We start from the raw sequence: 23,104 nt of genomic DNA, 5'->3' as shown, positions 1-23,104 counted from the left end.
AACTTTTATTTTTTATTACTCTTCGTCTTGAGAACAAAAAAAAAATTCATAATCTTTAGCTTATGAACAATCCTCCACATCATATCTACATTTCCCGACTCTCTGATAGTTTTTAATGAATTTATATTATTCCGCTTTTTAAACCTGTGAACCCAGGCATTCGAACGCATCATAAAAGTAGTTTCACCAAATGGCTTATCTAATTCATCTGCCTTGACTTGAAGCATTTGTCCAGATACTGGAAGATTGCGGCTTTTTTGAATGCTGAACCAATTCAATAACGCTATTCAAAAATGAAGCAAACAAGAAAAAATGATTATTGATATATTCCATGCTATAAGATGGTTTTAAAAATCGGTATATGTATTTATTTTGAAGTAGAAATTTCAAAATTATTACTTAAAAAATGAAGAAAATAAATTGAAATAAATTGCTCCTTTTTATTACACGTTATTTAAATAAATGACCAATAAAAAAATACAAAATGGTTAAAAAAAAAACAATATGTAGTAACAAAAAATGCGTTAACTTTTATTGCTCTTTTTTTATTACTCCTCGTCTTGCGTACAAGACATTTAGGGAATGCCTTTATTTAGGGATAAGAAACTGAGATAGAAGAAGCAAACAAGAAAAAATGCTTGGCTCAATAGATGGTTTTAAAAATAGGTATATGCATTTTGTGTAGAAATTTCAAGATTACCAAAAGATGAAGAAAAAAATGTCAGTCGAAGACAGAAAAAAGTTCATAATATCCAACTTCCTCTCTTTTTTTTGTTGACTATATCTTCAAAAAATAGCACTATACATGTGCAGCAAGGCACGGGAGCGAGCATTTCATTCACTATATCCGGAAGTTCACTATAAACCGTGTTCACTATAGCAGAGTTTGACTGTATTAAAATAGATTTACTTAAATATTGTTCGGTAATTTGGACAAGGTATATATTTACATTTAAAATCTTTTTTCTCTAACTCTAACAGCGTTAGAAAATAGAGCAATATTCTACGGAAACAATTTTTTTAACAAACACGTTTACGAAATTTTTTTTTCTCAAAATCATATTGTGAGGTCTTTGGAGTTATATAAGAAAGATCACACGTGAACGTAATTGCCGTGAGCATTCGTGACTCCATTGTGATTCACATATTTAATTTTAAGAGATCGTTAAAAACTGCTTCGTACAAGACTTTCAAGTGACTGGTCTGATTTTAGTTGAGAGAAGTTTCAAAAAATACTCCTACAACTTCAGAAAGACACATCATGAAATGATTCTCATTCGACTTTTAAGGAATCAAAGATACAACTGAGTAGTAACAAAGATTCTCCGTGACTTTAGTCCCAGTAAAGTATAGGTGTGACTACCAACTGACATAAGTCACTATAGTCAACGAAACTTTTATGTGATATCACAAAATGAAGTAACATCAAAGTCACATTTATGACCTGATTGGGACAATTTAAAACGGTCCCACCTATGACTGTGACTGAGGTGATCATTTTTAACTTTTTTATGACGTCACTGTGACACTGTGCTATCCGGGCAGTTCAGTTGACTTATAATCTTCGATTCTGTTGACGCATATACTCTCGTTCAATGGGATACCTGCAAGTGACGTAGTGTGGGTTGATTGGTTGTTGAAACGTGGCATTTGTTTACATTAGCAACCGTTCTTTTTATTCTATTTTGAGTAAGCCAAGCCCGTCAAGTATCAACTCTCTCAAGTGACAGATGACAGATTCTATATTCTTTCGCACTGATTCTTTCTTAAATTTCAAGATTCAACTATGCGAAATTTTCTAAAGATTTTGAAACGCTTAGTAATTTTTTTTTGCCGCGAAGTTAGAACAAAATTATTAATTTTGATTATTTCATTTACTTATTTATGCTGTATTAACTGTTTAATCATTGGTTTTCTCTATCTAAGATATCACAACACATTAAGAACAATATTTAAAAACTGAAGAGTTTACAGTGTGCAAAAAAGAAGTAAATTCATAAATTATAATTTTTTTTTAAATTCAAAGAACTATTAATATACACATTGGGATCTTTCAAAATTATATAAAAAAAACTGTTTACAATAAAAACTATAAGTGTTTGACTTACAAAATTGCTCCATTTCTAAAAGTAATAACACATACGGTGTCTATTTTAAACTAAAAATAACAAAAAATTTATTTTAAATCACATTTTATAGAATTCAAAAATTGTTAATATATCGACCCACCTCAATAAAGATATCTACGTAAGCCATGGAATTCAATCGAAAAAAAAATCGATATAAATCATCTCTCAAACGAGCCCTTATTTATTTCCCCGATTTTTTCCAACGAAAATTACTATTTCTTAAAATATATATATATATATATATATATATATATATATATATATATATATATATATATATATATATATATATATATATATATATATATATATATATATATATATATATATATATATATATATATATATATATATATATGGGCAGATCTCCAAACCCTTTAACTTTTGATAATAAAAAATACTAGGCACACTATTTTTACACCTCCAGAATTGTTTGAAAATGTATAAAATATCAGGAAATAATCGTGAACATCGAAAATTTTGATGCCCTTACAAGTATAAGGAAAAAATTAAACTTTTTGAACTAATTTTTCTAGGTTTATATACATTTCATTAAAAATCATAAAAACGACAAAAGTATCATTTATTTAATAAACATATGAACTTATTGAACCTATTTTTCTTTTACTGAGCAATTTTTTCTTTTTAATAATTCCATCCAAATTTACCCTTTATTTTTCATCAAAAATGATTAATATCATAAATGAATTGAAAAATTTTAATATTAAGTTAAATTGTTATAAAATGTATCAAAAGGCTTACTTTAATTATTTTCAGTCAAAAAATATCTTCAATTAGTAAAACATAGGGCAAAAACTAAGTTCTGATATGTTAAATTCAATTAATTAATCCTGAGGTTACGATTTGACAGGGTTACGGTCTGGACAACCTAGAGCAGTGGTCGGCAAACTTATTAGCCAAAGAGCCAAATATGAACATTACAACAATTTTTAAAAAAAATTGGGAGCCAAATCTGCTTGTTTAGTAAACTTTTATTACACTAAATAAGTAGTACACTAAAGCTAAATTTCATACTTAATAAATATTTATTAATGTGAACAATGTGCTTGCATCTAATTAGAAAGTTTGAGTAAGTCAGGTTTGTATGTTGTTGTTTTTAATTTTAGGTATGATTTCAAGTTCTTATCAATAAGACGACTTCTCAGTTTACTCTTGATAATGTTCATGCTTGAAAAAGATTGTTCGCATATATATGTAGAACCGAAAAGGGAAAGAAGAGCAAACGCGAGCTTTTTCAGCTGATAGTAAGAGTCAGGAATACTATTCCAAGCGTTGAAAATGATCATGTCTTCCTTCTCCTGGTCATTCAAAGCAGACCACTTGTGTTGGGAACTAAGATCAGATTTTTTCTTCTCCAATATTTCCAATTCAACACAAAGACGTTCGAATTTAGAGCGCCGTATCTCCTTGCTTTTTAAATCCGGAACAATATCAGACATGCGAACAATTTCAGCCGGTAGCTTGTACATGGTTTGTGTTTACGTTTACAAAAACTCGATGTTCGTTACGCATTTTTACAACAATATAAAATTTTAATTACCTATCTATCCTTTAACTTAAACAAAAAAATTACACTAGTTCTCGATTTATGGAAGAATTTTAATTTATCAAAATAAGATGTAATTTTTTTCTTACCCAGTTTTTTTTTAAATGAAAATATTATTGCGCCTTCCGTGGATATTTGTGCCAGAGCAGCACTTAAGGAGCCAAAGAGCCACATGCGGCTATGGAGCCGTACTTTGCCGACCACTGACCTAGAGAACAGATCGAAAACTTTACTCAGATGCAACGCAATGCGATGCACACAACACAGAAAATAAATTAGGCAATGACAAACGTGTGATCAAAATTTTGATTGATTTTAACATTTACTTTTTAGATCTGCGTCTGATTACGGTCTTGACATCGTAACTGTAACCTCACCGAATGACAGTTTGTGATTATAAACCTAGAAAGATTAGTTCAAAAATTTTAATTTTTTGTTTATACTTATAAGGGCATCAAAATTTTCGATGTTCACGATTATTTTCTGATATTTAATACATTTTCAAACAATTCTGGAGGTGTAAAAATAGTGTGCCGATTATTTATTATTATTTTTTTTTTTTATTATCAAAAGTTAAAGGTTTTAGAGATCTGCCCATATATATGGATTCCGAACACGCTCTGGAACTCATGCGGCAACCGTATGCTAAAAATAAATTTAAAAACTCTTAAATATTGTGTTGTAACCCTCTGAACGTTAATCCCGGCTTTTTCCGAATTTTAGCTGCAAATTTTCTTGCATCAAAGACTCGTATTCAATTCAAAGTTACCCTAAGGCTCAACGCTTGGAGGGTTTAAAACTAATGAATTAAAATCGGAAGAAAAAAAAAACATAAATGTGCTTTAAAATTATCATTTATTATTTTCCTCCGTTCTTTTTAAAGTAGTAATAATTAGGAATGTAACGAATTCGGTATTATTCGGTAACTATTCGGTATTCGGCATATTCGGCCCTTCTGCCGAATATTCGGTTCGCCGAATGTTTGGCCAAATATTTGGAAAGTATTTTTTGAAAATGTATTTTGCGACAATTTTTCTTTCTTTTAAGAATTAGAGTAGATTTAGAGAAGAGGAATCTAAAATCGTATTTTTTTACTATTCATTTTTAAAAATAGTTTTTACTCATATTTAAGCTCTCAAACTTGCTATTTTTTGTTCTGAAAGACAAATGGAAAAGTGCAATTTGAAAAATCGAAACTAAATTACTTTATGCTGAACCATAAGCTTTGTACGGCGGATTTATAATTATTATTATTATTACATTTAGGCAAGCCAATTTCGTCGTTTTTTCAACACTTTTTGTTTTAAGAATTTTTTTGTCATGAACTTTTTTGTTATTTTTTGCTTCGTTTTTGCTGTCTCTGTTTTTATTATATCACAGCAATTTAACGGAGCGTTTCTAATGAGCTTTATTCATTTTTCTTAACTTTTTCTTGAAAATAAATGTGAATGGAAAACTGACACTTAGCTTTAAATTTTTCTTTAAAAAATTAGGATCGTTTTTTATTTTTTTTTTATTTTACTTTTCTATGTATCGTTTTTTGTAGACATTTTCATAATAGTGCGGCATTTTTAAAAGTCTTTCTGATAAACTATATCTCTTTAAACGTTTTATGGATACTTCTTTTTTCCAGAAAATATTATTTTTTGCATTAAAATATTGTTTTAAGAATTAAAAGGATATTTTTTTCTAATTCTCTTTTTTTCCAGCTTAACTATGTTTTTTTTTTCAGTAACTGCTAGTCATTTTTTTTATTTATCTCAAATATTTCTTAATATTTAATTATCTTTATTGTCTTAATATTTCTATTATAGTTTTTTCTCTGTATCCCATTCCAACAATATGGCTAAGATTTGATTGTTTTTTAATAATGACTAAACTTATTTATACATAAAACTTAATATTTATTGATGATTTAAAAAAATGTTGTTGTTTGTCTATCCAATATTTGGTATTCTTTTTTTTCTCTGTTAACATTTGGTATTTAGCTATTCGGCTAAATCACTGTTCGTTACATCCCTCTTAATAATGTAATATTATATGTAAAATATAATTATAATTTTTTTTAAGAATATAAACTTGAAGCATACTTGTATACAAGCTTAGGAATATAAATGAGGAGCATACTTGTATACAAACTTAACAATACAAACTAGAATCAATCTAAACATACCTTAGAAAATGAAAGACAACCGTATAGTAAAAAAAAGAAAGTAATAATAAAAATTACTACTAGTTTTTTAAAAAAAAGTATTAATATTGAAAATATATATCTATATAAATCCGCTCTCAAAATTTCATTTATTCTCCCCCCCCCCCCCCCTTTTTTTTATCAATAATGCACTATGAATTATAAATATAATAACAATATAAAGAAAACAAAAAAAATATTTTTAAACAGAAGAAGAAAAATTATTAATAAATAAAACATCAAAATAATGTCTCTTTATTCTTTTTATTGTGCTTTATATATGTAATGAATAAGTGAATATAATCTCCAAATGAATTAAATGGGCCATATAGTGAACTGAAATCTCCAAAATAGTGTATTAAAAAATCAAGAAAAAATCAGATAAATCAATATCAAATTTTTATCTTTCTTTTCTTCTGTTCTTTTTTCAATAATCAAAATTGTTATATAAACATGATAGCCTTTTTTTAATAAAAGAGTAGGAAACATATATTCTAAATACGTCCAAGAAATCAAACGGCAGCCGTGTAATAAATTAAAATCATGATAATAACAACACGATAACGAAACACGAAACAGCCTAAATATTTGCCATTGACACTATAAAGCTATAAAACAAGCCTCATTCTAGGAGCGATCTATTTTCGAGATTAGTAAACTTCCGCTAGAGGGCCAATTTGCTTGACAACAGGATAGTGTACTGTTTTGCTTATGTATCTAACGAAAACCGGCAGTTGTGTTTTTCGTTTTGCAATCGAAAGAATGAAATTTTGTTTCCGATGTGTGACATGCTCTATTTTTATTTAAATTTCTACAAACTTTCACTCCTTATCATAATGCACTGGATTAAAAAATGAGAACCTATTTCGAATAAGTTTTTGGATTAAGCGAAGGAAACTTAATATGATCAAGCTATGGTTTTTTGGAAGGTAAGCATGGCTTAAAATGTATTGTATGTGCTCGTTAAAGTATTTTGTATTTGTTAAAATTATGTTATCTACTTGATGTATTGATTTATTTTTATCTTGTTTAAATTTTGAGTTTTCTGATCGATTTGAAGTACCTGATTTCATATCATTATTTCTTTCTGTATTTTTTTCCCCCAATAAATTTAATACGCTCTTATTTTATAAAACTTTATTCGTATTGTTATATTGATGTCTTATAACTGCTTAAAATCCAAATTTTGACAGTAATTTATAAACATAATTGTCTAAAGAAAAAAAGAATAAGCATTTTTCGTAATTTAACGCTTATACTTACTAAAGTTTTTTTTTTTTAACTTGTCATTTTATTTAAGAGAATAGTGCAATCGAATGATTAAAAATTTTTTCTATTTTTAGGCAGGGCTGCCAACTTTCTACGCTTTCTGTAAAAATGTATTCTAGTGGTAGCTAAGGTTATGCTTTAATGTGTTAATTTTTAGTCATGTAAAATATTTTCCACACCACTACATATACATGATTTAAAAGCGCAACGCCACTTTCTTATATTTCTTTTGTGGTGAGTTTTTTAAAATGTTGACAAAATTACCGAAAATTCAGAAAACTTTGGTTTTTAAACGTCTATCACTCTATAAAATATTTTGAAAAAAAAAGAAAAGTAGTTGGCAGGCCTTCTTGAAAGCAACTTAACAGCACTAAAGCTTCCAATAGATCGTTTGTTAGGAATATTGGTCTATATTTAAAATAGATTTATGTGATTGTTTTTCTGAATGCATTTTATTTTCAACATTTATCAAAAGAAAAAGTATGAGTTGTATGAGAAAAATACCATTTAATATTTATCTTTTAACAGTACTTGAAATTATACTATTTAAGATATGAATAAAAATATTTGTCTATAAGTAAGTACAGTTTTCAAGGTTTTGACAATAATTTGTTTTACTAAGTTAATAAAGTAGATAGATTAAATAAGAAAAATGTATTTTATTAAAATATTTTTCATTTCTCTGTAAATATAATTTTTTTCCCTTCAAATTTTCAGAAATGTTACTGAGCATATTATACTCAGTTTTATTTAGAAATCTTATCCCATGGTTTATTACCCATCACAAGATATACAAGTTTTTGTTTGTACCAGTTTTTGAATGGTTTAACTGTGGTTAAAACCAGGATGGGGATTTTATCCAGGACACAAGGAAAAATCGAAGGAACTGGATGGGGATAAGAAAAATTTTATGTTGATCACTAATATTGTTTACCAACAAATATTATAAAAGAGCTTAAATTTATGTTGATAAAATTAAATTTAAAACAAGAAAGTTAAAGGATTTTTTTACCTATACATTAAAAAAAAAAATTATATTCATATTATCTATTTTAGTATCATGCAGAATTTTAAAATCTATTCTAACACATTGTCATATGCTTGAGTCATATACTTTGAGTATTCATTTTTATCAGTATTTAACTATTAAAAGTTGCATGCTATTTGCAATTGTAGAATTGAGTCATTCGGTTTGTTTCTTTCATTTAATTGTGTTTATAAAAAAATTTTATTATATTTTAACAGTTCTTTCTATAATTATAAAATTGAGTTCTACTATGCTCCTTTAACTAAAACATTGAAGGAAATTTAAGTTTCTAATTTCTTAAAAGAATTTCATTAAATTTTTTTCTCCCAATTGTTGCTTTTCTACTTTGGCTTAGTTAAAGATAATGTATTCTTAACTTGTGAAAACTAATATTATCATAGAAAATATATTGTAATTATACACTCTTTTAAAAACAATTATTTTAACGTTTGGTATTTCTATTTTAAAACAAATTTCTTCAATTTGAGTTTGTAGAAACATATTTTATCTAGGAAAGCTTTTCCCACCTGCTGTACCTGGTTAAAACCACCTCTGTGCCACAGCACTGCTCCTCAAAGTTATCAAATTCCATTTATGTAACTGTTGTAAATATTATTACAGTGCAGAACCCGTTATCCGGAAATCAGAAAACCGGAAAACCAAAAAACCGGAATGAAATTCGATAAATTTTCTCGCCATTTTTAAAAAAAAAATTTTTTTTTCCGCATATGATTTTACGATTTTTCTTTCCTTTTTTAAAGATGTTTACCTTACCATCATTTTGGAAATAATTATTAGTGTATTTCTTCATCGTTTTTTCTTATTTTGAAGATTATATCCAATTTTTTTTTTTGTTGTTGTTGAGTTTATCAATAAAAAAACGGCTTTTTGTAGCGATTCAGAAAACCGGAAAAATCAGTTATCAGCGATGGTCCCGACCCTTCCGGATAATCGGTTCCCTACTGTAATAGTTAATAAAAGCACATTGCATGTATTGTTTAAGGTCAAATATTAAATATTAATTTTTATATTGACATACGTTGAAATAGCTTTTTACTGCTTAAATTCATTTGCTAAAAAAAAGCCTGAAGAAGCCTCCTGGTTATAAAGAAGTATTTCATAGTAATTTAAAAAAATAATTTCACTATGCCATTATCTTTTAAAATAAAAAATAACAAGATTCTTTTTAATGGTAAACAGCTAAAATTTCAGTTTTGATTTTAATTGGTTATGATAAAATTTGTTATAAGAATACTAAATAATTTTTTTTTAATTAGTACTGTTTTCTTAAAATTATAGTATCGAATTATTGAAATTGTGCTATAACGTTAATTTTTATTTTATTACTTTCTTTTTAGAATTGATTGTTGCTTGTACATAATTTGTAAGGAAATTCGGTAGAGAAAATGACCGACTCAGGCTCTTGAATTTTAGACTTAAACATATGTGATGCAGCTTACATGTATATGTGATGCCTATACATATGTGATGCAGCTTATTATTTTTTTTTTTAAATATAAAAGAAGTAATAGATGCTGTGCAGAAAAAAGATGATGGCATAGCTGATCGTTTATATTAATTAGCATTTATTTTAAAATGATAAAATAGACATTACTAGTTTCTGTACTTTGAGTTAGCCATTTCCATATTAATTGGGATTTTCCTATCGATTAATATCGCCAAACACAATATTATTGCCAAAAGGTAGCTTCTGCGCCAATAACCGCAAATTTTATCACGATTTACTGAGTAAATCCTTGGCTACGCGCGTTTGCTTTCGTTAGCGTCTTGAAATATACTGTTTTTTTTTTTTTTTTGAAGTTATACTTCTTATGCGACTTCCAACAAGGAAGCGTTAAACGTTTAACACTACATTTTTATTGGCCGGGAAATCACGTGGTAGGATCCAGTTTTCCCTCATTCATTTTCATATTGTTTTGGTTCTCACTAGCATAAAAATAATAAAAGTCATAAAAATTTTGTCCTTCTACAAATATTTTTTTTAGTTTGTTTTCATACACATATAATTTAATAGGGAGCAGGAAAAAGAGTCGTTGAATAGAACTAGTGATCCTTCTACGACTGCTGATACTTCTACATTTAACGTCGCAGATTGCGAAGTTTAACTTCTTACGCGCGGAGGGCCTCCGCGCACTATTTTTTTTTTTTTTTAAACTTTACTCCACTGCAAATTGATTCGAATTAGGGATTTGCCTAGCACCGAAGAGAGGGCAGTGGCATATTTTCAATTCATTTAGTTCAATGCGTAAATTATCAACAGAAAAAAAGAGAGTTACTTTCAATAAACTTTTTTATTACGTTTTTTTACTCTTAAATATTTTGTTATTATTATTTGATGAATTTTATGTGTTTAGAATGTTTATTTTGGAAATTGCTTTTCATTTTGATGGCGCCAAAGGGTTTGCGCAATTTCGCGAGCGTTGACAGTTCTGACAGTTCCCTAAGTCCCTTGCTATGGACAAATCTTTGATATAGGATCGTAAATTCAATTTGGTAAATTCCAGAGATGAGAACAGACTTTCCGCATGAATCTTAGTAGGAAGAGCTGCTACTGTTAAGGCTACTTCTTTCAACTTTTTTTTAGATAGATTGATTTGTATAAGTTCTAAAGGAGGTGTTATCCAAGCGCGATCATATTTTTCAAATTCTTCTAAGGCTATATAGAAATATTGTTTGTATTTTTTCATTTTTTAAATTCTTAGTTCTTTATTTTCAATCGCTTTGCCTTTAGTCTTTTCAATTTTATACAAATGTTTCCAGGGGTCTGTTTAGAAGAAATTTGGGTCCGTTAACGGAATCTTCACAAAATATCTTTTCATAAAAACGGACCCTTCACAAAATATTTTAACTTAAAAACGGACCCTTCACAAAATGATTTTTCTTTTAATCGGACCCTTCACACATTTGTTTATCTTCATTATTGTTTTGTTAATTGAATAAACCCTTTCCAGGGCAGAAAACAAGAAAGATGGATGTAAACGAATTAAGTTTTGTCTTCGGCAGACGATTCTTCCATTATTCGTCCGAAATTAATATTCTGCGTTCAGCAGTATAGGCTAAATACCAAATATTTGTATGTTGCATCTCTAATTTAGAAACAGCAATTGTTTATTTTTTTAAATTTAATTTTTTTAATTATAATTTTATAGTGTTGAGCATAATCTTGTATGGGGCCGTTCAAAAAGTACGTACACAAAAATGGAGAAATTTTAAACCCCTCCCCCCCTTTCGTACATTACCGTACATAAGGTCTTACTCCCCCCCTTAGAGTACGTACATTTTATTAGTCTACCCCCCTTTTTCATAAAAATTAAAATAATTATGTTTTAAATAAAATTAAATATTTACTTAAGGAGTGTGTAGGATAAAGTCAAATTTAAATTTGGTGTATGTTTATAAAGTACGTACTTTGTATAATACCTCCCCCCTCCCCATCGTACAAAACCGTACATAATAGCAAATCCCCTCCCCCCCTTTCGGGATGTACGTACTTTTTGAACGGCCCCTATGTCTTTATAATTTAAAAACTCCTTAAAAATTTTTTTTTTTTTTTTTTTTTTTTTTTTTTTTTTTTTTTTTGCAATAACGGACCCTATCTGCACAAATTCATAAAAGCAGACCCTAAGAATATGAGTAGTTTTTTCACAATTTCACGAAAAACGGATCTTTCATAAAATGTCTGGACAGACCCCTGGTTTCTGTACCCATCAAATTCAAAAAATTAAATGCGTTAGAACCGTGTTAATTTTCTCAATTAACGTTGAAAGTAGTTCCCAGGAATCGTTTCAAGCTACTGTTTTTTGTATCGTACTACTCACTATACTACAAACTACCAACAACAAAAAAAGCAGCGACTACAGTAGTTTCACTACTGCCGACCAATGAGCCGATTTGTAATTTTTTTTTTCACCATATTCATTTCAATCTATTTGTATAATCTTTCTTTAGTGTATTTCTAAAATCCTTCATTTATTATTCTGGGTGAAGAATTATTGGATTCTTTCTGTCATTTCTGATTATTTAATAATTAAATGTTAAATCAAATTATTTGGTTTCCTTAGTTAAGTTTGAGAGATTCAACAAATATCTTTGTGGAAAGAAGTTTTTTATTAATTAGATTCATAAGATCTGTAGTCTGAATTTTTCAACAATGTATATATATTTTTTTACTTGGTGTTTTGAAAATAAGTTTCTGATTTATATATTTTACTTAAGTTAATCGTATTTTTTCTGTCAAATAATATATAGTAAGTTCAATGTATAGAAACTTACCAAATTTTTGAATATTTTTTGCTATAATGATTGAATGCTATTTAATTAACGTTTTTCCATGTAAAGGAATAACAAATCGAAGTAAAATTATTTTTTGTGACGACATACTCTTATGACTAAAGATTTAAAAATAAATAAAATAAAAATAATTGAAATTAAGAAAATAAATAAAATCCCTTAATGAAAAGGACAAGTTTGAGCACGTGTGTCTTTTATATTTTTAATATTTCTGTACTATTAGAGAGTTTTATTATTTCGGTACTAGTAGAGTCCTGAAATTATGAAAATAGCTGTAAGGGGCAATTTTAGCCCGCCGATCCTTAAAATCGTTAAAAAATTTCAATTTGGTGCTTGCACTTCAAGGGAAGATCATGGATACCCACACATGTGACATATGACGTCAGTGCCAGATAGATCGTTTGTAAGCAAAGTGGCGTGTTAAAGTTGAGCTAAGTATCTCCACATAAGTTAGAATGTTAATTAACGCTATTTTAATGAAACACATCGCCGTATCGCATTTCGAATCTCTTGAAAAATAATTCTTTTTCGTTTGCGCCTTTTACTTAGATCTATTATTTGTTTATGTATTTTATTGTAACCGTGATATATGTTGTTTTGTTTACCTGACAACTTCCATGCATAAATAGTTTATGTTCTACGTGGCTTCATGTGTGTCTTTGTGTTAAGTAAGAAATATATAGTGAAAGTATTGAAATTTTTGTTTAAGAATCTTCATGTAAGAATATAGAATGTGTCGCTTAAGATAATTGATACTTGCTTAATCGAAAGAACAGTTGCTTACGTAAACAAATGCCACGTTTCAACAACCAATCAGGATCGAGATACTCACACTACGTCACTTGCAGGTATCCCATTAACCAGGGATCTGTTTAGAAGAAATTTGAGTCCGTTAACGGACCCTTCACAAAATATCTTTTCATAAAAACGGACCCTTCACAAAATTTTTTAACTTGACAACGGACCCTTCACAAAATAATTTATCTTTTAATCGGACCCTTTACAAATTTGTTTATCTTCATTATTGTTTTGTTAATCGAATAAACCCTTCCCAGAAAGGGGGGGAGGAGAAAGACAGATGTAAATGAACTAAATTTTGTTTTCGGCAGAAGCTTCTTCCTTTATTCGTCCGAAATGAATATTCTGCGTTCAGCAGTATAGGCTAAATACCAAATATTTATATGTTGAATCGCTAATTTAGTAGCTGCAATTGCTGTTTATTTTTTAAAATTTAATTTCTTTAACTATAATTTTACAGAGTTGAGCATAATCTTGTATGTCTTTACAATTTAAAAACTCCTTGAAAAAGTTTTTTTGCAATAACGGACCCTATTTGCCCAAATTCACAAAAGCTGACCCTGGTTGAAAGAATGTGACTAAACGTTTATTTCATATTCGCAAATTACGAGCAATTTTTTCACAATTTTACAAAAACGGACCTTTTACAAAATGTCTGGACATACCCCCCCTGCATTAACCCTATCGAGAGGAGCGTTTTAAAAAATGTATTTTTTCTCATCGGTTTAACATAAGGTGTTTTGATAAATTAAACAGTAGACGAATCTATTTTTTTTAAAAATATTTCAAAGATAACACTAACGAAGATTTTAAATAAAAATTTGAAGGATGATGACCGTGATGTTTGTTAACTTAAAAATTTTTTTTTCACTCTGCTTAAAATTTTTAATTATTTTTTATTCACGAGCCAGGTAAGCTCAAGAATCAACGTGTATAGCACGTGACTGCTGCGTTACCAAATTATTTGCTTAGGTTTTATGAAACCACATGTTTATTTTGTTTATAGTTATGCTTTTGAAAAGCATTCCTATGAAACTAAATTTAAAATCAAAATTGAATTATTAAAAAGGTACTACAAATTAAGATTGATCGGAAAAAGGTAATTATACGTTTCGGAGGCCGTAAAAAAAATCACCGTATAATTATTGATGCCAAAAGAGCTTAATTTTGGTACTTATTTTATATCCGTCTTTGAACAGACGACCCAATTTTTTGGGTTTACCAGTACTAATGTTCCACTCCGTAGTCTCGTAATTTTGAACCCAATTCTGAAGACGAGGGAACTGCTGGATCAAGTATTGAGAGAAATTTTCCTTCGGGGAGGACTTTTTGAGGGATCTAACCCGCAACTGCGTTACGTGGTGAGGAAAACCACGAAAGCTTCAAAACGGTGTTAACCTGACCGCAAGGGGACTCTAACCCATGATTCGTCTACCACTGAAGATATTTTATGTCAGCACTGTGGTTGGCGCAAGCCGGATGCGGAATTCGTATCGACCAGCCGTCGTGGGATTCGAACCCGAATAACCTCATAAGAAGGCGAACGCTCTATCCCCTGAGCCATCACGGCTGTAGGTACTTATTTTATTTTGTAACCGTCGTTGAACAGCTGACCAAATTTTGGATTTACGACTATAAATGTTCAACTCCGTAGCGTTGTAATTTTGAACCAATGCAGAAGACAAGGAAACTCTTGCATCAGTATCCCCGGAAGTATGATTTGTGATTGAAAAATGGAGGACTTTGTGACTCGACAGATTTAACGTCATAAGAAGTCATCAATCACCATTTACTACCGGCCTGTCTTTGGCCGGTGGGAATCGAATCCACGACGTCTTGGAGACGGGCCCAGTGCCCTACCAACCAGGCGCTCCCTGCCCTTCTAGGTACTTAATGGTGGTAAGGGGTGCTGTTTTAATTGTTACTAAATGTAGGTATCAAGATACCCAATATAGGTACTGTGTCAAAAGGATTATATCGCCCCCTCTACAAAAGTACTGGTAAAAATTGTTTGATTGTAGCAATCAGTTGTGTTGTTCTATACCTTTCGGTTTAATACATAATTTCGTAGCTTTGATTAATATCAATTTGTTGATTATTTACTTTTTTTCCCCATGCGAAGAAAGATTATTCAACTTGTATTTTTGCAAACTAATAATAAAGCAAGATTTTTTTTTTACTTCCGCTACTGCGCATTTTCTTCTTTCGCTTTTCAAAATGCAATTTCTTGAAAAATAATAACTTTATTTGAATTTTTATTATCTTTTGGAGTTATAAAATTACAAACAAATCTTTTGTTATTTTGTGTCGAAATGTTTTTCTTTTTAAATATTTATTTGTTTATTTTTACAACGTGTAATAGATATTTTTTTAGCGAAAACTCTTCTCAATAGAATTATGATTTTTGATTCTAAATTTCTTTTTATTTTTGAAGCTAATAAGTTACCTAAACAATTCTTATCAAAACAGTTCTTGACTTCACCTTTAAAAAAGGATGTATACTTTTATGCCATTAATTTTTTATGTTTAAAATAATTTTTTACGCACATTATTTTACAGTAAGAAGATTGATACTTTTTTGGTTATTAAAAAAATAATAATAATAATAAAATAAATAAAAGAGAAGGAAAGAAATTGACACCCTGAGTAACATAAGATCAAATTTTATAACAGACTGCGAATTGTTTCTGCATTTTAAAAAAGTTTTATATTTAAAATTTAATTTCACAAGAACTGTTCCGATTTCGTTTGAATTTCTTATTTTTTCCATGCATTTTTCCCCCTTATTACATGCTTAAAGAAATGTTAAAATTGTTTGCGTTATAAATCAAAATTTTTTCGATTATTATTAAAAAAAATATGAAAAATAATAAATAATTAGTAAAAATGATTTTCTACTTGAAATCATCTTCGGATGGACGAATTCAGTTGCAATTTCCGTCCATAATTTGAAGAAATCATAATCCTTCGAAAAAAAATATGTTTAATGCTCCGAGAAAGAATGTTTTTGTGTTTGATTTCTTAGTACGCGAAAATCCGATCAAAAGTTAACCAGGGTGCTCCTTTTATTTATTTTTTGTGCTCCATGTTTTTCTATCAAAAGATGTTTTTTCCTTAGAAAGAAAAAAAAAATTATTTTTTCTTCTGTTATCTACTTAAATATTTCTAACGCTTATTCATTTCGTTAGAGATTATAACAAGAGACAAACGTTTATTATTACTATTTCTTATTTTTAATGCAGAAACCATTTACCTTTATTATGTTCTTTTTTCATGCATATTTTATTAATTGTTTTTTAGTTTGACTTAGGACGGGTTTAACAGGGTGCGTAGCGTTTTTAAAAAGTGCTTAAAGGTGCTTATTTTCGATTTTTAAAAGCCCTTAAAGGTGCTTTTTTCATTGCGTGTTTTCAAAAAGTGCTCAATTTATCCTTCTTCAAAATGAGATTTTTCCTTTGCTGTGTTGATTTTCCCTTCGAATCATGCAAAAAGACACAATTCACATTGTTCTTTTCAACGTTTTCACAATGAATTCAATCCCCATCTATTTCGGCGTATTGTCAGCCCGTAGCGTATGAAAACGCCATTCGTGTTTTACATGATTCAAAATCTCATGATTTTTGACAATTGTTAAAAACTATGCCAAAAGGTTTTTTTGTTTTTTTTTTGTTGACATGACGGTTAAAACAAGCCAAAACCGTAAATTGTCAAAAACTTTCCAACTCTGCCTAATTATGATATTTTTTAAAGTGCTTAAAAATATTTTTTGAGTGCTTAAAAGGTGCTTAGTTTTTGTTGAATAATTTGGCTACGTACCCTGTTTAAAAAAAAAAAATCAAAACATGTTTTGAAACTAGTGTTCTTTGGAGACCTCCTTAATCACCTTTCAAAATTATCATGTACGACATATAAGCTTTGATGGTAACCAAGCCAAATGCACAGCGCAACTGTAATTAAATATTTTATTTCTTCAACATCTCTTCCAATTCTAAGTACTTAATTTTAATCACTATGTGAACGAAATTTTTTCCCTGTCTAGCTGTTGCCCGCTCGGAAGTACTTTGATTTCGATTTTAACTATTTTCAAGGAATGTCCGCGATTTTGTCTATGTTCTCTATGCATTGAATTTTAGTGATAGCTTAAAATCTGACCGGCCGCCATTAAAGCACGCAAATTACCGCAAATATAAATTCGGGTCATTTCAGCATAGTAGGCGACAAAAGTAATAAAATTATTTCCATTTCTGTCTTGAGATAAAATCGAAAATTCATCCTAATGCTGTACTACTTCCTCACGCACCTCTCGAGCCATAACTTGAGTATTGTATAATATATTTTATTTTATAACCGTCGTCGAGCAGCCGATCCAATTTGTTTGGGTTTACGACTTCTAATGTTCAACTCCGTAGCCTCGTAGTTTTGAACTCAATCCATAAGACGAGGAAACTCATGGATGAAGTATTAGGAGAAATTTACCTTCGTTGAGGACTTTTTGATGGAATTAACCCGCATTTGCGTTATATGAAGAGGAAAGCCACGAAGAACTCCCACGGCATTTGCGTTGCATGGAGAGGAAAGCCACGAAGAACTCCCACGGTTAGCCTGACGGCAAGGGGAGTTCTTACCCATGATCCGTCTGCTACTGAGGATATTTTGCGGCAGTACTGTGGTCGGCAAAAGCCGGTTGCGGAAATCGTGTAGATCAGCCATCTCTGGGATTCGAACCCGGCTTACCTCATTAGGAGGCGAACGCTCTATCCCCTCTGCCATTACGTCTCTGTGGCATATATGACTGCCATTACGTCATATATGCTATTGCTCGAAAGGAACATGCTCCGTTGTGAATAATTGACATGGCAGTATGGCACACCGTTCTCGTTCCAAAATTTCTACCTCCATTTACCGCGGTCTACCGCAATCCTTTCTAGGATCGAAAATAAATATAATTAATTGCTAATTTCGTAACTTTTATCTTTAACTTAATTTCTATAAAAAGAAAAATACAAAATTATTCTTAATAGATACTTAACAAATAACTAAACATTTCAACACTACTTAAATTATTAAAACAAATTAACAAATGAATCAAGCGTATAACTATTATTTTAACACTACCGAAATCATTATTTAAAATAACTTAACAAAATGAATAATAAAGTTTTGGCAGTAGTAGAGAAATACCCGAGTTTAAGGTGTTACATAAGATAAATATGCATATAGATAATGAAAAAAAAAGAGCCTTGAATATTGTGAAAAATTTTGTTGCTTTAGCTACGCTTAAACGAACGTGCATATCTGGTTTTGCTATATACTGTAAGCAAAAAAAGAACTACTTAATTACTTTTACTTTTAAATTACTTTTGTTCCAATTTTCACGAACTAAGTGACAATTTTAAAGGTTTAAAATCTTAACCTGAAATATGCTAATTAATTATTAGTAACTAATTGAATTATGAAGACTGGCAAGAAAACGTACTTCCTCTCTAAAATAAACATTCCTTTTTTTCTCTCGACTGATTGGATTTCTTACCATCAAAATTTAAGAGTCTTTCAATTGTATTTTTTTTTAATTGGTTGAATGGAAAATTTAAACCATAAAATTTTCAATGACAAAATCCAATGTTCGAAGGAAATTGCTGAATTTGGAGAAATAAAAATATAAAAGCGTTTTTTTTTTTTTTTAAAGTCTAAAACTCAATAACTATCCAACCGATGTCGTTCTAATTTTGTATTTTGTTATTGGAAGTTAAATATTTTAAAATAATGTAAAAATTTTTATAGTGTACAATTCGAATTTTGTTGACAGTTGGTGAATATAATATAATTTTAAAATGTATTATTATTTAAATAAAATATTATTTAAATGAAGTTTTAACTCAATAGAATATATACTAAATAAAATATAGATAATAATAATTATTTATGTATTTTTTTACATGGATTTATCTTTAGATAAACAAATTTTATAACTGTGTGCAAAAATTATTTGATTCCATAAAGAAGTTTCCAATGTATGGAGAGTACGCAAAAAGTGAAATTAGCATTTAGAAGTTCAAATATTGGTCCACTTTAATTGTTTCAACTATCGGGCCGAAATAGCCTGACTGGCAGGACGCTGGACTCGCGTTCAACAGAACGAGAGTTCAAATCCAGCTGGCCGAAGACTCTCCGTGTTGTAAATGGTGGCTGGTGCACGTTAAATCTGTCTGGTCACAAAGTCCTTCAAGTCCCTATGACAGATCAATTCCTCTAGGGGTACCAATCTAGGGGATTGATCGTTCTCTGGTTCAGGTCAAAATTACGATCTGTGGATGAATGAATGGATGTATGAATGCAGGGGTTTGTCCATTCATTTTGTGAAAGGTCCGTTTTTCGTGAAATTGTGAAAAAATTACTCACATTCTTTCAACCAGGGTCCGCTTTTATGAATTTGTGCAAATAGGGTCCGTTATTGCAAAAAAAAACTTTTTCAAGGAGTTTTTAAATTGTAAAGACATACAAGATTATGCTCAACACTGTAAAATTATAATTAAAAAAATTACATTTTAAAAAATAAACAACAATTGCTGCTTCTAAATTAGAGATGCAACATACAAATATTTGGTATTTAGCCTATACTGCTGAAAGCAGAATATTAATTTCGGACGAATAATGGAAGAATCGTATGCCGAAGACAAAACTTAAATTCGTTTACATCCATCTTTCTTGTTTTCTGCCCTGGAAAGGGTTTATTCGATTAACAAAATAATAATGAAGATCAACAAATTTGTGAAGGGTCCGATTGAAAGAAAAATCATTTTGTGAAGGGTCCGTTAACGGACCCAAATTTCTTCTAAACAGACCCCTGGAATGGGTTCGCCCAAAACGGATGGGACGTTTGGGTGAGACAGAAATCGAATTCTTGGCCATGGATAGCACCACTGGAAAGCAAGAATAATCACACCACCTTTGCCTTATTGCCGACAACAACAACAGACCATATTTTCTAGAGTGCAACCACTTAAAGTGACGATCAAAAATTTTAATCCGTCGAAAAAAGTCCGCAGAGAAAGAGCAATTTTTGTGTCTGATTTTGAAAAATAATCTGTATATTAGAGGTCAACCCTTTGACCGAATTTTCACAAACTTAATGCCCTTAAGATTGGTATTAAGTTTTGAAAATGCGGTCATTGGAACAAAAGTTGTCCAGAGTGTTTTTTCTTGTCTCGCTTTCCAAATTCGGATGCATGGAAAATTCTTTTCCAGTAGTTAAGCATTAAGTTGTTTACAACTATTTGTTAAAAGGAACCTAGGCCATATTTTAATGGAACCATCAAGATATGTCAATACTTGATTTTTGTCAGAAGACTTGATTTTTGTCGGGAAGGGGATTCTAACCTATGGTTCCACTTGTAAGGATATGTTATACCAGTACTGCAATACGTACAAGCTGGAAGCAGTATGCAATCAGACTATGAATGTTATCTTATTAAGTAGAAATCACTCTATACCCCATAGCATCCTGGCTCAATGTTTGCCTTGTTACATAGCTGCTAACTCTACTGGATTTTCCATTCAGTAGACTACTGGAAGTTGCCAGTTTCTCCTGGTCTACTGGTTTAATAAATATTCTACTGGTTTTTGTACATTTTAGAAAATTCTCTAAAATTGAATTAAGTTTTCTGAAAAAAATCCCTATTGAAATAAAATTTTTGCTCAGATTATATCTTGATTGAATATTTAAATAAGTATTACTAATACATAATAAAGCTAGTCTCATTTACAGATATCAGTTTAAAACTTTTTTCGCTCTAAAATTTTCAGTTTATTTTTATTCAGAATTCCCTTTTTAAATTAATTAAAAAAATCTTTTAACTATATTTGATAAATTAAATGCCAATTACTATTCAAAATTATGAGTAAACATAATGCATAACATTTGAAGTTCATTTTTAATGTTAATCATAACTGTATAATATTGCAATTTTCCTATTTTGATAATTCTAAAAATCCCTATGTGTAAAATATTTTGTACATTATGCGATAATTATCATGAAGTTTATTTTATTTTGTATAATCTACTGGATTTTTTCCTATCCATGTTGGCAGCTATGTTGATAGTTCATATCCTGAAATTAACAATAACAAGTTCCATATAAAGTAATTAGGTAGATTACAACATAGGAGATTCACTGATACAAGCCCATCTCTCTTAGTTGTCGCTCACTTCACTAGGCTGCCTCAATTATCATGTCATTAATATTCAAGACTTAAAGGGTGAAACCCTTCATGGCAAATTATTTTTCTCTTACACAAAGTAATTTAAAGTTTAAAGAAAAGTAAGTTCAGGTAATGATAGAGTAAATCATGAAGTTTCAAATGTTGAAAAATGTTTTCAGAATGTCTAAATGCAAACAAATTATGGCTGAATTACTTAGGATTATGGTGTGGAAAAGCTATTTTGCAATTATTTGTTTGCAGTTTGATATTTAAAAAAAAAAAAAAGAAACTCTCTTTTTTGTCAGCATTTGAAACTCTAGCATTTTATCAACTCAGATTTCTCTTAACTTTCAATTTTAAAATGCATATGAAAATGAAACAGAATTTGGATTTGAAAGGTTTTCTCTCTCGTCCTTTTGATATTTAAGGTTTAATTAAAATTGCTTTTGCAGGTGACTAAAACTTTGAAATTGGATAGATTTGTGTACTTCCATGGCATCAGAAACCGTAAAGGTAATAGTAAGATGTCGACCTATCAATCAGAGGGAAAGAGATTTAGGATGCAAGGTGAGTCATCTTTAATCATGTTTTTTTTTTTCTTCTATAGAAGTAAAGTTATTTTAGTTGAAATGGCATGTAATAATTTTCTTTTATTGTGTTCGTCGTTCCCAAGTAGCACAATTCACAAAAACGATATCGTAAAAACGTAGCTTTGAACATTGTACAATATCGTAGCGAAATATTGTACTATATAAAAATGGACCCCTTTTATGTCGTATATTCAATATTGCAAACCAATATTGTACGGTATTGTAGAAACGTTGGGGAACGTCGATCGACATCTCTCTGCATTTACAAACGTTGTACTATGTCAACCGACATCGTCAACACGATATTCAAAAAACGAATGCTGTGGAATGCAGACAATCGCCAAAATTACGTTATTTGAGAAAATAAAAATTAGTTTTTGAAATATTCATGCCTGTTTGTACCCTGGAAAAACCGAACAAAACCGTTCTAGCTTGTTTAAAATTAAATAATTTGTTATTACCAAAGCTTGTAGAATTTTTTGATTATTAATATTTAATAAGTTTGGGTAGGCAGGTATATTTTACTATTATTCTAGAAAATAAGCTAGAAAGTAAATAGTTTTGTTAAGATATTTCTTCGCTTTTTCAGGGTACAAGCAGCCATTTATATTGTGAAATTATTTTAATATTTTAAGTGATTTGTGCAATAATTTTTAAAGCATCTATATTTTACTATGTAGATTAAAATTACAATATGTTTAATTTAAAACGATTAACTTTTTTGTTGTGACGTTTTAGTATTATATAATCTGTATTTTACTAAAATAGTATCTATGGAAAACAAAACTCCTTATCTTCACAGCATCAGGTTCGATTTTAAAAAAACTGATTAAAAAAAAAAAAAAAAAGCAATATTTACACTGATATTGTCATAATAAAATAACAGGAGTCACTTCCTCAGATTTCTGACTTAAAAAAGGGCAAGCCTGGTACAATAAGCTGCGATCTAATTTACTTATAGCCTTTATCCATTAAAGTGTTGCCAAAATATTTATCAGGGCTTGAACGGTTGTCAAATGTGTA

The 23,104-nt window shown here is 29.7% G+C and overlaps 1 protein-coding gene across 4 annotated transcripts in view; it reads left to right on the top strand.

Moving 5' to 3' along the window:
- Positions 1–6,553: 6,553 nt before the first annotated feature.
- Kif3C (Kinesin family member 3C) overlaps positions 6,554–23,104 on the top strand; it is a 56,381-nt gene continuing 39,830 nt past the window's right edge. For 3 of the 4 annotated variants that reach the window (XM_087164417.1, XM_087164419.1, XM_087164416.1), the window contains exons 1-2: positions 6,557–6,816; positions 21,944–22,058. In XM_087164417.1, coding sequence (XP_087020543.1) covers positions 21,984–22,058 — 75 coding nt within the window. In that variant the 5' untranslated portion in view covers positions 6,557–6,816; positions 21,944–21,983. Of the gene's footprint in view, positions 6,817–21,943; positions 22,059–23,104 lie in introns of all 4 variants that reach the window. The other variant, XR_015433808.1, reaches the window with a different exon arrangement.

This window comes from Parasteatoda tepidariorum, chromosome 5 (assembly GCF_982258835.1).
Source record: "Parasteatoda tepidariorum strain Cologne lab strain chromosome 5, Ptep-v5.0, whole genome shotgun sequence".
In the NCBI taxonomy this organism is placed as follows: Eukaryota; Metazoa; Arthropoda; class Arachnida; order Araneae; family Theridiidae; genus Parasteatoda; species Parasteatoda tepidariorum.
Note: the sequence above shows the minus strand (reverse complement) of the source record. Positions and strands in the feature narration are given on the sequence as shown.